Source organism: Nothoprocta perdicaria, unplaced genomic scaffold, assembly GCF_003342845.1.
Source record: "Nothoprocta perdicaria isolate Ctin4 unplaced genomic scaffold, notPer1 scaffold_177, whole genome shotgun sequence".
Classification (NCBI taxonomy): domain Eukaryota; kingdom Metazoa; phylum Chordata; class Aves; order Tinamiformes; family Tinamidae; genus Nothoprocta; species Nothoprocta perdicaria.
Genome location: NW_020454949.1, coordinates 714556 through 728961, shown reverse-complemented (window position 1 = coordinate 728961; position 14406 = coordinate 714556). Strand labels below are relative to the sequence as shown.

Sequence of the window (14406 nt, the reverse complement as noted above, 5' to 3'; positions counted from 1 at the left end):
TGCGTTGAGGGTGACCCATCCTGGCTGTGTCCAAGCACAGCTGGAGTCACCAGAGCTGTGTCATTGCTCGCCCCTCTTTGGCACAGACTGCATGCCCGCTGTCTGGCCGCGGTTTTGGTGTCTTTAGTTTTATTTTTATCCCCGCCCGCTGTCGCTTTCACGGCTCCTAGAGCGTGATGGAGCACAAGCTGCGAGATGGAAGGAAAGGGCTGTGTTTTAATGAGCCTATTTGAGTGAGCACCAGAGGCTGGTGCTGGTGGAGAGAGGAAGGCGACAAAGAGTGGGCTGATTTTTACGGCAATGTGGAGAGACAGAAAGGATCCAAGGCTTGTTTTGCTAAATCACCAGTGCGCCCTGGGGAGGGAAGGAAGCATGGAGAGCATGGAAAATGGGACGGAGAACCTGAGATACAAGGAAAGGACCTTGTGCAGCTCTTGTTAATAGTAGCAAGGGTTGATTTGGGGTTGGGAAGGGTGAGGCACCAATGGCCAAGAGAGTGATGGCAAGAGCAGGTGCTCTAGAAGATGCCTAGAGAAGAATGCCTAGATGCCTAGAGTGCATCTCTAGGCATCTCATCTGTGCCAAGAGAGTGATGCCTAGAGCAGGTGCTCTAGAAGAAGCCGGAGCAGTCCATTTGGGATTCTGGCCTGTGGCCACCTCGCTGGTGCTCCATGGTCACCTCCCAGCCTGCTCCCCTGTGATGCCCTCGGAAAAYGGCTACGTGGAGCTTGGGATCAGCCAAGGTCCTGAGGACAAGCTGAACCGCAGTGGGAGATGGGCACGGATGGCAGGTGGGGGCTGCCTTGTTGCGCTGCCCCCACCATTGCCCGCCYGCTATTCCAGAGGCTATTCCGGCTCCTCGTGTGGAGATGCCCCCTCGCTTTGAGGGCAAATTGATTCCTGGATTAGCCAGATTAAGCAGAAAATAGTTATTGACTGACAGGCTCCGTGCTGTGCTGCGAAGGGCCCGGGGCTGTTGGTCTCCATCAGCAAGGGGGGATGCAGCTCCAGGGCTGGTGCCTCGCAGTGGGGCATCACAAGGGTCCCCCATGGCCATGGGGCAGGACGAGGGGCCGTCGAGGAGATGTGTGGGCCAGGGCTGGTGCCTCATGACCGCGCGGCAGGGTGAGGGACCACGGAGGAGCTGTGTGGGCCGGGGGGGTTCCTTCATGACAGCAGGGTGGGACAAGGGTCCCTCGTGGCCACGGGGCAGGACGGGGCCGTCTCGCGTAACGTGCCGCTCTCCCCCTTTGCAGGACGCCGGCCGCGCGGCCCCGCTCGCCCCTCGCAGCGCCCGCTCCCGGCCGCCAGGATGGCGGGCGCCTCGGTGAAGGTGGCCGTGCGCGTGCGGCCCTTCAACTCCCGCGAAATGAGCCGCGAGTCCAAGTGCATCATCCAGATGTCGGGCAGCACCACGAGTGAGTAGCAGGGCAGCGGGGAGGGCGCTGCCCTGGGATCAGGGTGGAAGCAGGACTGGGGCAGTGGGATTGCCACGCGATGCCACGGGGGGGCTGGAGACGAGCGGGATGAGGGCTCCCAACGACCGCCCCAGAGCCTGGGTGCTGGAAACAGGGGGAAAAGGCACCTGAATTCTGCCCCTCTGCGAGCTCCTGGATGGGGCAGTGTTGAAAATAGCTCCCTCCTTCCTGCGTGTCCGGAGGCGTCACCGGCGGTGGGTTAAGCCGCCACCTCTGCAGAGCCGCTGGGCTGCGTGACAAGGGCAGGGGGGAGAGGAGCCCCTCGTGGGGGGCCAGGGCACCTCGACAGCCCCAGCRAACCCCTGGGGGCAGCGGGGGATGAGCAGCTGAAAGGCCTCCGAGGCCACGCAGAGCCTTGGAGCAGGGCCTGCGTCATCCTCAAGGAGCCTCCACTGTGTATCTGTCCTGCCTCCCTCTCCTTGCGGAAGCTTTCTGGTGGTTGCTCGAAGCTGGAGAGGCCCCATCGGCATCTCTGGCGTGGTTTGGACAGGGACAGGCATCAAGGTGTCCTTGGGTGGCCAGCGGGCACTGGTTCCTCCTCTGTGTGGCCCAGCTGAGCTCGGGTGGTGGGGCGGGTTGTCCCGGGGCAGCGGCGCGTTCCCAGCAAACCCTTTGCTGACAACAACGTTTTCTCGCCCGCTGAAACAGGAGTCAACAAACCCTCGGCTAATCCCCCGCGCTGGGGATGAAAGGGGGGTGTTTGCAGCTCCGCAGGCTGCACCAGCTCAGCACTTGTGCCCCTGTGCTCCAGGAGAGGGGAGGAAGAGCCAGAGAACAGGGATGTGCAAAGCGGCGCCGCTCGGCATGAGGGGACAGGGGCTGCACAGAAGCAGGGAGGGGGTGAGCCTGGTATTTCTGGGGGCCAGACATCCCTTCCGGCACCCCCTTGCCCGGGATCATTTGCAGCATGCCCTGCGGACAGTCATTTTTATGCAAAGTCGATTAAATCGACCGGAGCGGTGTGGCTGCCAGGGCGGGAAGGAAGCGGCCCTTCACTGCAGTCCTTTTGGTCCCCGCATTTGCAGCCCGTGTCACCGCTCGGCTCGCGCCGTGGCCGGCCTGCCAACACTGCCCCTTTGTCCACGGGCCCGGTCCGCGCCGCGGCGTCCCGCTGACGCCGGCCTTTCCTTTGTGGCCGCGCCGTGGCCTCGCGTCCAGAGCCCCCGCATGCTTTCTTGGCAGCTTCAGCCCACGCCGCAGCCGAGCGCTCACCCTTCACTCTCCCATGTGGCAACCGGGAGGAAAAGATCCCGGCTTTCTTCCTGCTGGGCCATTAATATTCTCTGGCCAAAGCCATGTCTCCCATAGCAAGTGCTGGGCTGAATGGCAGAGCCTTGGGAAGCTGCTGGCCTCTGCTCTTGCCTCTTCCACCCAGCAATGCAAGGAGGGATGTGTCTCTGAGCTTCCCCCAAGTTTGCTCTCCTCTCAGCCCTCTCCCCAGCCTTTTATTCCATCCTGAAGCCTCCTGACGGTCTCCAGAAGGTTGTAACTTCTGGCAACAACCCAGGACGTGGTGGTTCACGTTTCCCTTTGGCTCAGTGGTTGCCCCTTCTCCACCTTCCTGCTACCTCACTGRCTCTATAGGGCAACTCAGCGCAGGAGCCCTCCTGATTTCTCCGCTTGGTGGCCCTGGGGCCGGCTCCTTCCCTGCATTCCCGGCCATCTGGGCAGCTGCAGCTGGAGGAGGTGCCAGGCGCCAGCTCCTCATCCGCCCCGTGCCCGGCGCGGGATTGCACTGGCGTGCGGAATGGCCTCGTGATGCGGCGCCTCCCCGTCCTCCTTTGGCACGTGCCCCGTTTCGCCGCGCTTGCCGTGGCTTCGCGAGGGACAAAGCTCCTGCCAGCGCCCCGTTTTCCCTTCCCGCGATGCCGTTCCGGCATTGGGGATTTACGCGAGGCCGCCCCAGCTCACGGAGATGAGGAAGTTGCTATGGAGACATTATTCCTGACCCCTTCCCCTGGGAGAGTGGCTCTGCTTACCCAAATTAGCTGCTGTCTTCCTGGGATGCGGCAGGTAGCCGGAGCTGAGGGCGCCTGGCTGGCCTGGGCCTCCCCTGCGCCTCCCGTGGGGCTCTTGTCGCTGTGGAGCTCCCGTTGCAGTGGGACCCAGACCCCGTGGTGCCCTGGGGACACGGTCTAAGAGACACTCCGTGCGCCCGCAGCCCAACCCTCCTTCCCATCGGGTCGGCCCTTTCTCCCTAAGTGGTCACTGGCTCCAACCGGGCGTCATCACGGGAGCTTCCCTTTGCCCTTCCGTGTCTCGCAGCAAGCCYGGGAGCTAGAAGACACCTGGAGAACATGACCAAGCCTGATGAAAAGGGCCTCCTGCAATGACTGATGGACCGAAGGGCGCCGGTGGCCGTGGCTCTCACTCAGCGAGCAGAGAGCTGATGGATGCAGGAGGTGGCCTAATTTGATCCCTTCCTTGTCACCCAGCACCAGGGCTCATTTTGGCGGCCACRGCCGCTGCAGAATCGTGCTTAGGGCTCTTGAGCCTGCAGACACCGCTCATCCCTCCCCAGCCCTTCGTCCCTACGGATCCRGGAAGCTGAGAGCAGCCGGGATGCTCATCCGGAGGCCCACGGCAGCTCAGCCGCCGTCTCCGAACTCTCGGCTCTGCCTCTGCCTGTCTCCTTTCCCCGTCGCTCTCCGTCGCCTCGGCTTTCAAGGACACATCGGCCAATTTGATATTCCCAAGGCCGTTCCCTAGCAACCCCTGGGCACCTGGGGAATCTTCATCATTAATTTAGGGCCCAGCTTGTACAAAGTGCCTTGCGAAAGAGGCTTTGCGGCCTCCTGGTTTCATCTGTGGGGTTTTTTCCACTGCTCTGCAGCGAGCGTGTTGTCATGGGGCTGAAACATCCCTGCCTTGGACAAGAGGGGCCCACGAGCCCCACTGAGCTGGGGTCTTCCCCACATTGCCCTTCCCTGTGGGGCTGYCCCCGYGGGGGCGCGGATGGGGACGGCTACSCGCGCCTGGCAGCGGCTCACGCGGGAAGGTCGGGTGAAAGTCGCCCCAAACGSGCGCTCGCTGCGTCTCGTGATTCTCCCGCAGTTTGGAGTTACTTCTGACGCATCTCTCTGCGCTCCTGTTATTTTAGAGGGGAAAGAAAAAATCATAAGCACTCTTCRGGAGGGAGGRAAAAAAAGAAAGAAAAAGGAAGAGAGCGAGCAAGGGAGAGAAGTGATGCAGGCTCCCGTTTCCATGGCAACGTCCTTTTCAGACGGGGATGGGAAAAAGCCGGCCCTTGTTTCCATTGGCAGCTTAACCCAGCACATTAATCACCCCGCTGGTGCCGGAGGAGAAACAAGTAGCGAGAAATGAAGCACACGGAGCCAGATGCAAACAGGGAGATGGAGGCAGGAGCTGAGGGAGGCCCAGAGTCCCTTGGGAGGAAGGCTGGGGAGGCTGCTCGCCCTCCAGCTGCTCTAACGCACCTTTGGGAGCTCCCTAGATGAGTCCTGCTCTTAGCTTGGGTCCTCCGTGGGCTCGTGAAAGTGGCTGTGTCCGGGGGAAGGAACAGGGTTTTTCTGCCGAGGTGTCCGGCCAGGATGGTCATGGTGTGTTGGCTTTGGATGGCCAGACCCATCCAGGTTAAAGCAGGAGCCTGCGAGCTGCCAGCTCGGTGGGGAAAAGACAGAGATTCTCATCATGTTCTTATCTGTTTGCCCCCAGCTATCCTGAACCCAAAGCAGCCCAAAGAGACACCAAAAAGCTTCAGCTTCGACTATTCCTACTGGTCCCACACCACGGTGAGTGCTGCGTTATCTCCTTGTAGAGGTTTTAGCCAAGGGCTCTCTCAGCTCAGGGCCCTCAGGGGTTTAGTGGGGCAGAGCCTTCTGCTCTTCTTCAGGAGCCTCGGAGCTCCTCTGGTCTGTTGCCTTCAACCCCCAATCCCAGGAACCCCTGGCAGGAACCAGAGCTGGGCGACAGGATGCAGCCCAGCAGCACCCAAATCTGCACACTCCTCCCCAGACCTGCAGCAGCATCAGGGTGCTCTGTGCCTGCCTGAGATGCACGTGACTCCCAAGAGGCTTCCCAGGGCAGTGACTCAGGCTGTGACTCTTCCAGGCTCTGCAGTTTCAGGGAGGTGACAGGAATCCCYCAGCGAGTCCAGGAGAGGAGTCGAGTCCCTCTGGTTCCCGCTGACACTCTCACRTTTAATTCCTCGCTGTTTCTCTGCCTCCCTGTGCTCCCTGCAGCCCGCGGACATCAACTATGCGTCTCAGAAGCAGGTGTACCGCGACATCGGCGAGGAGATGCTGCAGCATGCCTTCGAAGGCTACAACGTCTGCATCTTCGCCTACGGGCAGACAGGGGCTGGAAAATCCTACACCATGATGGGGAAGCAAGAGAAGGACCAGCAGGGCATTATCCCACAGGTAGCGCCTGGCTGGGCCACGGGGCTGCGGGCCATGCGCGGTGCCCAAGGGCAACGCAYGGCAAGGAGGGCATGGAGAGCGGGCAGCGAGAGGGGGCAAGTGAGGTGTCATGGCAAGAGAAAAATGATTCATACTTGGGGCATGAGAGCTGCTCTGTGTAGAGATCTGTGCCGCACAGAAGAGGCTTTGTTTGAGCACGGGGGCCCCTCCACACGAGCGGGGGCGTTTCAGCTGCTTTCTGCAGTGACCGTGTTTCCCAYTCTGCTCTTCTGGGTTGTTGAGGGCGTGAGGAGGTGGGCAAGGTCAGAAACCCTCATGGCTTGGGAGCCCCCCAGGTGGGCACTGCCCTCTGAGTGGGACCTGAGCTGCTTGGCCTCTTTCTCTGTACAGCTCTGTGAGGACCTCTTCTCCCGAATCAATGACACCACCAACGACAACATGTCCTACTCTGTGGAGGTATGCACTACCTGCCCTGCGGAGGCTGCCACCGGCCTCCCGGGAATGCGGCTGCTAGAGCCCAAACACGGCCCTGCAGCAGCTCCCATCCAGCTCCGTGGACCAGGGGAGTCCGGAGTGACTTTAAGGGGAGCACAAACCCTATTGATTTTCATGGAAACCMTGGCTGGTTTCTTGTTTGTCACCAGCATACCCCACCACTGTATCAGGCATGCACAGAACTCTGTCCATCCTTTCTCCATCTTCCTTCCCCTCCCTGTCCTGCAGATACGCACGGACAAAACAGGCCCATTTATTTTGCTGCCACCAGCCGGGTGAGCGGCCTGCTTGGATAGCACCAGCTCCATGTCCCCCAGGGATGGGTGGCTGTGGACACCCACTGAGCTGATGGGGGCTGTGTCGGGGTGCAGACTCCCCATGTTGGGGTGCGGACAGGCCCCCTTGCTGGTTTCCAGAGTATCCCCGTCCCTGGGCTYGGGRTGCTGGGCAGCCGGGGGGSTCCTTCTGAGGCCTCTTTCTGCTGCCTGTACTCATTTGCTGGGCTGGAASGGAGCACTGAAAGTGARCTTGGCTGAGGCTGGATGCACCCCAGGAGGTGCCTGTGTCCTGCATCCTCCAAGCTGATCCTGTCCCCTAGGTGAGCTACATGGAGATATACTGTGAGCGCGTGAGGGACCTGCTGAACCCCAAGAATAAAGGCAACCTGCGGGTGAGGGAGCACCCCCTGATGGGCCCCTATGTTGAGGACCTCTCCAAGCTGGCTGTGACCTCCTACAATGACATCCAGGACCTCATGGACTCTGGGAATAAGGCCCGGTGAGTGGGGAAGCAGGACAGAAGTTCTTCAGGAGAACCAGATTTCAGAGAGACACCTCCAGAGAGCTCTGCGTAACCTCCTGCCCTGGCTCTCTGGGAAACACATTCTTTCTGGGTCTCTCCAATCTCACATCAGGCAGCAAATGTTCCCTGCTTCCAGGCRCTGGCCTTTCAAGCTGGAAAGGTCTAGAAGGACTTGGTTCCCCCATGCTCAGGCCACACCACTGCCTCTGGCCTTATTTCCCAGTGTGGCTGCTGCGGAGATGACAGTTACCTCATGCCTAAYGTGCTAGAGATGGAGAACCTGGCTTGTTTTCATGTTGTCTCCTTAGTGCTATCAAAACACCCCAGAAACAGGTGGTGAAAGTCTGGACATTTGCACATGGTCCAAAGCCTGCTCAAGTCCCCAGCTTCCCCAAGGGGTCCCCAACCCTGGGGCTGGGCTGCATCTCTACAAGAGGTTGGCACCAGAAGGGGGACAGTTCCCCTCTGCCCCACACAAGAGGTAGGATCTGAGCTACCTTGACTCCTGGGTACCAGAGTCCTGTCATGTCTGGTGGCCGCTAGATTTGCCTTCTGCAAACTAGCCTCTCCTGAAGTTAGTCGAGGTGCCAGCAGCAGCTGTTGTAGCCTCCTGGCACTGATGACTGTCATCCCTTCTTGCCATCTTCTCCCCACAGCACCGTGGCTGCCACCAACATGAACGAAACCAGCAGCCGCTCCCACGCTGTGTTCAACATCATCTTCACTCAGAAACGGCATGACGCCGAAACGGACATCACCACTGAGAAGGTGAGAGCGGGACCAGTTCTGCCCAACAGTTCTGGCCGACCTACTGCAGCAATGACCTTGCAGACACCACCTTTGCGTTCTGAGCAGCTTCATGCTGCATGATGGGTTTGTTGCCTCCTTTCAGTGCAGGGCACTGCAGGCCCTGGAGGTGCAATTGGGGTTTGGCTGGGTTTGTCAAGGGCTTGGGGAGGCCACTGGGCTTCTCTCTTTGTGGCTAAGGGCCTCATTGCTGCAYGCAGGTCAGCAAGATCAGCCTGGTGGACCTGGCAGGGAGCGAGCGAGCGGACTCAACGGGCGCAAAGGGCACCAGACTAAAGGTGAGAGAGCAGCTCAGAGCTTGTGGCCTTCCTCTTCCTAATTCCCCACATACCACAGTGCTGACTGCAAAGTCCTCATGGGGGGGCATTGTCTGAGTCACGCTGAGGTCCATAAGCTCCAGTTAGGAGGTGCTGGGAGCCCAGTATGTCATGCTGTAGCGAGGCTTCCCCATCCTCCTGGCCTACTGGCCATCTGTGTTGCTTGGAATAAGCACCTGAGCATCTGGGTGTTTCTTTGTTCCATCAGGAAGGAGCAAACATCAACAAGTCCTTGACCACACTTGGGAAAGTCATCTCTGCCCTGGCTGAAATGGTACGTGCCCTCGCAAGGGTGATGGGCATGGGGAGGGAGGGCCTCACTGCGTGTGCATGCGCTCAGGGAGGCAGCCCGGGCTCCTGGCCCTGCTCCCAGCTAGGTGTCCACATAAGGATACTGCTCCATACAGGGTGGGGAAAGCATGTCCCTTTAGCTCCTTCCTCCTACCTGCTTGCACCTCGTGTTTGCTTGGGTGCCCTCTGCTCAAACCCTGGCTCTGATGGATGGGAAGATCTGTCCCATCCTACCCCACACTGTCAATGTCACTGAGGCTGGGGGAGCCCCTCTCATCAGACGGTGTCCCCAAGGTCCTCGGCTCTGCTCTAATGCCAGCGAAGGGGAGGGGGTAGCTCCCTCCCCCGGCAGCCCCTGCTTCCAGCACAGTGTAAACACCCTCTCTGCTTCCTTTGCAGGATTCGGGGCCGAATAAGGTACGTGCTGCAACGGGACGCAGTGGGGCTGGCTGTTATCACGGGTGGGTTGTCTGTAGAGAGCAGGGGGGTTTGCACAAAGCCCTTTACAGGTGAAACTCTGAGGGTTTCTCTGGACAAATACGGGTCATGTCCTCACCACTTTGTAGCTGTCCTGGCCCATTCTGCAGGTCCACTCTGCCCCTCTACCCCTCCTCAAGCAGCTCCCAGACCAGCTAGTGCACTGCAGAGGCAAGGTCACTGTGGTGSAGCAGGACAGTCCTCCTTTGAGGGCACTGTCTCCTGAGGAACAGAGCCATTTGCTGTCAGCCTGATGTGGCKGGGGGCAACCAACCTTTACTCGCAGATTGGCTTCCACCGATGGTGAACTTGCCTTTGAAAGAGAGCAGGGAGCCTGACAACACCTCCCTTCACTCTCCCCTCTCCAGAACAAGAAGAAGAAGAAGACAGATTTCATCCCGTACCGGGACTCTGTGCTCACCTGGCTGCTCCGGGAGAACCTGGGTGAGGAAGGGATGGGCGATACGGGGCTTACTTGAGAGCATGACKGGGGAAGGGAGGTGACGTCTGACTCGGCGACCAGCATTTTACTGAAGCAGTTGTACCTCTCTGGGCAGGGGGCAACTCCAGGACTGCAATGGTTGCTGCTCTCAGCCCTGCTGATATCAACTATGACGAGACCCTCAGCACTTTAAGGTAGGCTCTGGGATGAAGGTCAGCCTGAGTGCCTGAGAGCAGAGGATGGGCTTGAAATGCAGGGGCTCCCATCACCTTCCTCACTGCTTTATTCCCCTGGCATCCCTTGCCCACGATGGGAAGGCAGTGAGGAGGTCAGTGCAATTGGCACCTCGAGTAAGAGGCCCAAAGGACTGTCGTGAGGAGTTGCTGGCAACGCTTGCCCAAACAGCAGCCCCTGTTTTGCACCCTGCCACATGTAGGAGTCTCCTGCCTGGTGAGCTGCAGCTTGGAAGGGCTCCTCGCTGGGGTGGGCTCTGAACTACTCATGCAGCCCAGCAGCCATGGCTTTGTGTGCCCTTCTGGCCAGCCCTGCTGTCCCAGGCCTGGATATGGCCACACGAGGCTTGTGGGCAGCCTCCCCACGGCTGTCCCTGCCTTGCCCCGTCCCTAGATATGCCGACCGTGCCAAGCAGATCCGCTGCAACGCTGTCATCAATGAGGACCCGAACAACAAGCTCATCCGGGAGCTGAAGGACGAGGTGGCCCGCCTGCGTGACCTGCTCTATGCCCAGGGCCTCGGGGACATCATTGACAGTACGTACCACTCTGCGCTCACTCCTGGCTGTGCTGGGCTGCTCTCTCCTTGCCCACCGAGCCCACGGGGCCATGCCTGGAGCTGCCCGACATCCTGCTCTGTGGCTCAGCCGTCTCACTGCCCRCCCTGCCATGGAGTAATGTCACATCACTGAGGTGTAGCCGTTCCTCTCCACTATCACTACACCAGCTGGGACATCCACCAGCTAGTCCCACACGTGTTTGTGACTCCCCTGCTGCTCCCATAAAGCCAGAGGATGTACCTTACACCCAACAGACCTTCTCCCCTCCACCTCCACCCCATCCTCGTGTCCTCCCTTCAGCTTCCCCGTGGATGTGACCCGCAAAGGTGCCAGGAATTCATCCCTGGGGCTGAGCTCAACCATGGCCTCTCCTCCGTGTGCTTTTCAGGTGGTCGTAAAGCCTACTGAGATGAACCTACTCTTGTTCTGTTTTCTTTGTCTTTCTCCTTGCTCCCTGCCCCCTCTCTCTCTCTCTTAGCCAACCCTGCTGCAGGAGGATCCAAATGTGTGTATTCCCCATCACTGGTATTCTGTGTGGCTTCATTGCTTTGGGAAGACCTAGGCATAGCCAAGGAACATACGTACAGCATGGGAAAGGGCTCCAATAGCCAGCGCTGGCTGTTGGAAGTGGGCTTGCTCTCAGGCAGACATGAGGAAAGGGGCATCAGCAGAGGGTTAGTGCTGTGTGCCTGGGCTCWAACCCCTGCCTTGTTGCCTTAAATCCACAGGTCAGCATGTGGGGTTTTGAGAGGGGTCCTCCAGCCTCCCTCAGGGGCTGAGCTGCCCGGCCTCTCCCATTGCTGCTGGCTCTGCCCTAAGGGAACACAGGCCTGGGTGGCAGCTCCATGCTGGACAAGCCCAAGGAGAGGGGTCTTGTGTTCAGCCGGGCTTTGCGCAGGACTCTTCTTGGGTTTCTCCTGCAGGTGGGAAGTTGCTGCTGTATTCAGCACCTTCCAACATGCAGGTGATGGAGACCGATTGCCGAAGGACTCTTTCCTCCATGCTGTAACTATGTTTCCTCCTGCTTCTGCTGCTCTTGCTGCTTCTGCTGGCMCTGACACTGGTCTCTGCTGCTGGGTCTGCTCGTGAAGGCACTGGCCATGCTCCTGGGTGCAAACAGAACCAGGCAGGCAAGACCCAGTGCAGGTGGCATTAGACACCCCAGTGACACAGCACCAGTCCTGCCGAGGGTTGCCCTGCGCTCAGCAGAGGAACGGAGCAGATTTGTTGGTGGGGAGACTTCCCAGAGCGACTGGGTTTAGGTTCCCGTGCTTGTTTGTGGAGCAGGAATGGTGCGTGTACCATCGCAGCGCCCAATGCCAGGGCCATSGATGGGTGGCAGGTGGTTTCCAGACACTAATACCGCAGCCTTGTGCTCGGCACGCTGAGACAGAGCCCTCTGCTAACAGCTGGTGGGTGGGGAGGTGTGCAGTGACCCACTACAAGTGCTAAGGTTTGGCCATGGCTCCTTGACAGGGAATGTGGAGGTGCCCCCGCCACGAAACCGGCCTGTGATGATCCTGGCAGGGAGACAGGGCACTGATCTCTAGACGTTGATATGAGCCACAGTCCCTCCACGTGCCGGAGCCCTACGAGAACCCCCCGAACTCCCCCTGCAACCTGCCATTGCCCCCTTTTTTGGAGACACAGAGCAACACAGGGCTCCAGTCCTCTGGAAATGGGAGCTTTGACTAACGCTGCCTGCTCCCACCCTGCCTAACCCGAGCGCTGGCAACCTCCGACCTGAGGCACCAAGCTGGGCACAGGCTGCCCGGGGCTCCGCAGCCGGAGCGTCTCTGATCACAGGGCCAGCTCGTGCCACCCCCCACCCTCTTTGGTGCCTGCTCCCCTGCCACGCTGGGGAGCAAAGCCCGTGTGAGCCGCTCCGGGCACCGCAGGCACTGCCTGGGATTCGGGGTAGGCGACTGGGCTGGGGAAGGGAGGGTGCAAGTGTCCCTCACCCTGCTGCTGGCCTGTGCTGCTGTGCCCATGCATATGCATTTTTCTTTTAGCTCCTGGCTTCCTTCTTGCCAAACCTGGCTTTTTTTTTTTTTTTTTTTTTTTTTTTTTTTTCCCAACAGCTTTTTTTCTCTCTATCTTTTTCTTTCTCTTCCTTCTTCCTCTCCATATGTCTTTCCTCCCTTCCGTTCCTCTCCTTCCCCGCCTGTAGATGTGTCCGACTTTGAGAACAATAACAGTACCCCTAGAGTGGCTGAACTGAGTCAACGCCCTGACAATCTCTCCACAGTGACCAATGCCATTGCCGGGATCAGCCCCTCTTCCTCCCTGTCAGCCCTGTCCAGCCGGGCGGCCTCTGTCGCCAGCCTCCACGAGCGCATCATGTTTGCCCCAGGCAGTGAAGAGGCCATCGAAAGGCTCAAGGTAAGAGCCCGGGAAGATGTGGTGCCCTCCTGAAGGGTGATACGTGGACCTGTGGCATTCTCTGGTGCTCTGGTGGCAGACGTAGTGGCTGCGCGGTGCTGGGGACATCGCCGACCCTCCCGGACTCCTGGTTTGATRAGTCGGGGTCCTGACCGTCTGTGGCCCCTGCAAAATGTTAACCTGTGCCTTGTGTCCACCAGGAAACGGAGAAGATCATTGCTGAGCTGAACGAGACTTGGGAGGAGAAGCTGCGGAGGACAGAAGCCATCCGGATGGAGAGGTGGGTGAGGCGACGCCGGCTCTCGCCTCTTCTGTGGCTCACTGGAGCAGTTCAGTCAGTGAGACGCAGCTCCAGCACCAGCCATATTAGCATTTAGGGACACAGACTGCTCTGAGAAATGCTCTTGAGGCACAGACAGAGCTGAGACAGGCACCAAGGCTATGATGTCCCCAGCAGCACAATAACCCAGGTCAGAGCATGGGCCTGCCTCCTGCCTCCTGCTCCTCTAGCACTCACTCTGGCCCAGTGCTGTCCCAGATCGACTAGCACTGTCCCTGGGACTTCACACAGGCTGTGTAGTGTGAGTGAAGCCATCCACACTTGGGAATGGAAGAGAGCCCAGCCAAATGGCTGCCAGTTGAGCCAGAACTGGAAAGTGGAGCTCCACCAGTAGAGACATAGTCTAACCCAAGGCCAGCTTACCGTAGCACCTTGCTGCTCCGGACTGCTCTGGCCTGTTCTCCAAGGCCAATGGATGGTGACGGTCGTGGGGCTGGGGTGGGGGGCTCACATGGCTTTGACAGCCTCTTTTCTCCATTGCTCCTTCAGGGAAGCCTTGTTGGCCGAAATGGGGGTGGCCATGAGGGAGGACGGAGGCACCTTGGGTGTTTTCTCTCCTAAGAAGGTAGGATAAGCTCTTAACCTCTTCTTCACAGTCTAGGAGACTAGTTTCCACCCCCAGACCAGTTTCCAGCCCCTCAGCCCTGCCTTGTCCCAACAGACCAGTCCCAGTCACTTCTGATTAGCCCCCTGCAGTACRAACTGCCCTTTGGTTACAGTGGGCTGCTCACTCTGAAGCATATGCTTCATAGTGCAATGCTTGCATAAACAAACCAGGTTGGTGTTTGACGGCGGTTATTTTGATAGAAATGAATGCAATGGGACACTCTGCACACCAAGGCAAGGCAGAGAGCAGCCCTCAGCTTCTGCCACGGTTGGTCCGGCCACATGTCTTGGCAGATGCAGCCCTTGCAACCCTGCTGAGACCATGCAAAGTCCCGGAGAGCAGGGTCTGTTCCCAGCTTCCACATGGCCCCMAGTGCTGAACCTTTTGGGCTCTTCCTCACCTCTGTCCCAGTGTGGCTAATGCAACATTTTTTTACCCCGTGTTCCTTATTTTTCATTTCTGTCTCAGCCGCTGCCTGTTAGGTCCCCCGATGTTTATGTAGAAAGCGTAGGGGTTTATTCCCCTAAACAGGTTGGTCTCGGAGGAAGGGGTTGCTGTGGTGCTCTTGGTGCCTGTTTATTCTCCAGCTCTCTAGTGGGTGGAAACTGCTGTGGCTTCTCCAGCTGCTGGCAAGGAAGGTTGGTGTGGAAAGCTGGCCAAGCCCATTTGGATGGAGAGCAAACCACAGGGACCTTGTTGCCCTGCTCGGTGCCCTCACTGGTGTAATTATTACCCTAAGGAGCTCAATGGGAGTTAAAACATTTGCTTTCTATTAGCAAACCTTGCAAATCCAG

General features: G+C 58.9%; 1 protein-coding gene across 11 annotated transcripts in view; it reads left to right on the top strand.

Annotated features, from left to right (window-relative positions):
* Positions 1-1312: 1312 nt before the first annotated feature.
* Positions 1313-14406, top strand: part of KIF1A (kinesin family member 1A) — a 39196-nt gene continuing 26102 nt past the window's right edge. For 4 of the 11 annotated variants that reach the window (XM_026036336.1, XM_026036335.1, XM_026036334.1 and 1 more), the window contains exons 1-16: positions 1313-1418; positions 5154-5230; positions 5681-5860; positions 6251-6316; positions 6954-7132; positions 7813-7924; positions 8164-8241; positions 8489-8554; positions 8971-8988; positions 9417-9492; positions 9606-9684; positions 10118-10260; positions 10762-10788; positions 12454-12665; positions 12866-12945; positions 13495-13570. In XM_026036336.1, coding sequence (XP_025892121.1) covers positions 1313-1418; positions 5154-5230; positions 5681-5860; positions 6251-6316; positions 6954-7132; positions 7813-7924; positions 8164-8241; positions 8489-8554; positions 8971-8988; positions 9417-9492; positions 9606-9684; positions 10118-10260; positions 10762-10788; positions 12454-12665; positions 12866-12945; positions 13495-13570 — 1575 coding nt within the window. The remainder of the gene's footprint in view (positions 1419-5153; positions 5231-5680; positions 5861-6250; positions 6317-6953; positions 7133-7812; positions 7925-8163; positions 8242-8488; positions 8555-8970; positions 8989-9416; positions 9493-9605; positions 9685-10117; positions 10261-10761; positions 10789-12453; positions 12666-12865; positions 12946-13494; positions 13571-14406) is intronic. The other 7 variants (XM_026036339.1, XM_026036338.1, XM_026036343.1 and 4 more) reach the window with 3 other exon arrangements.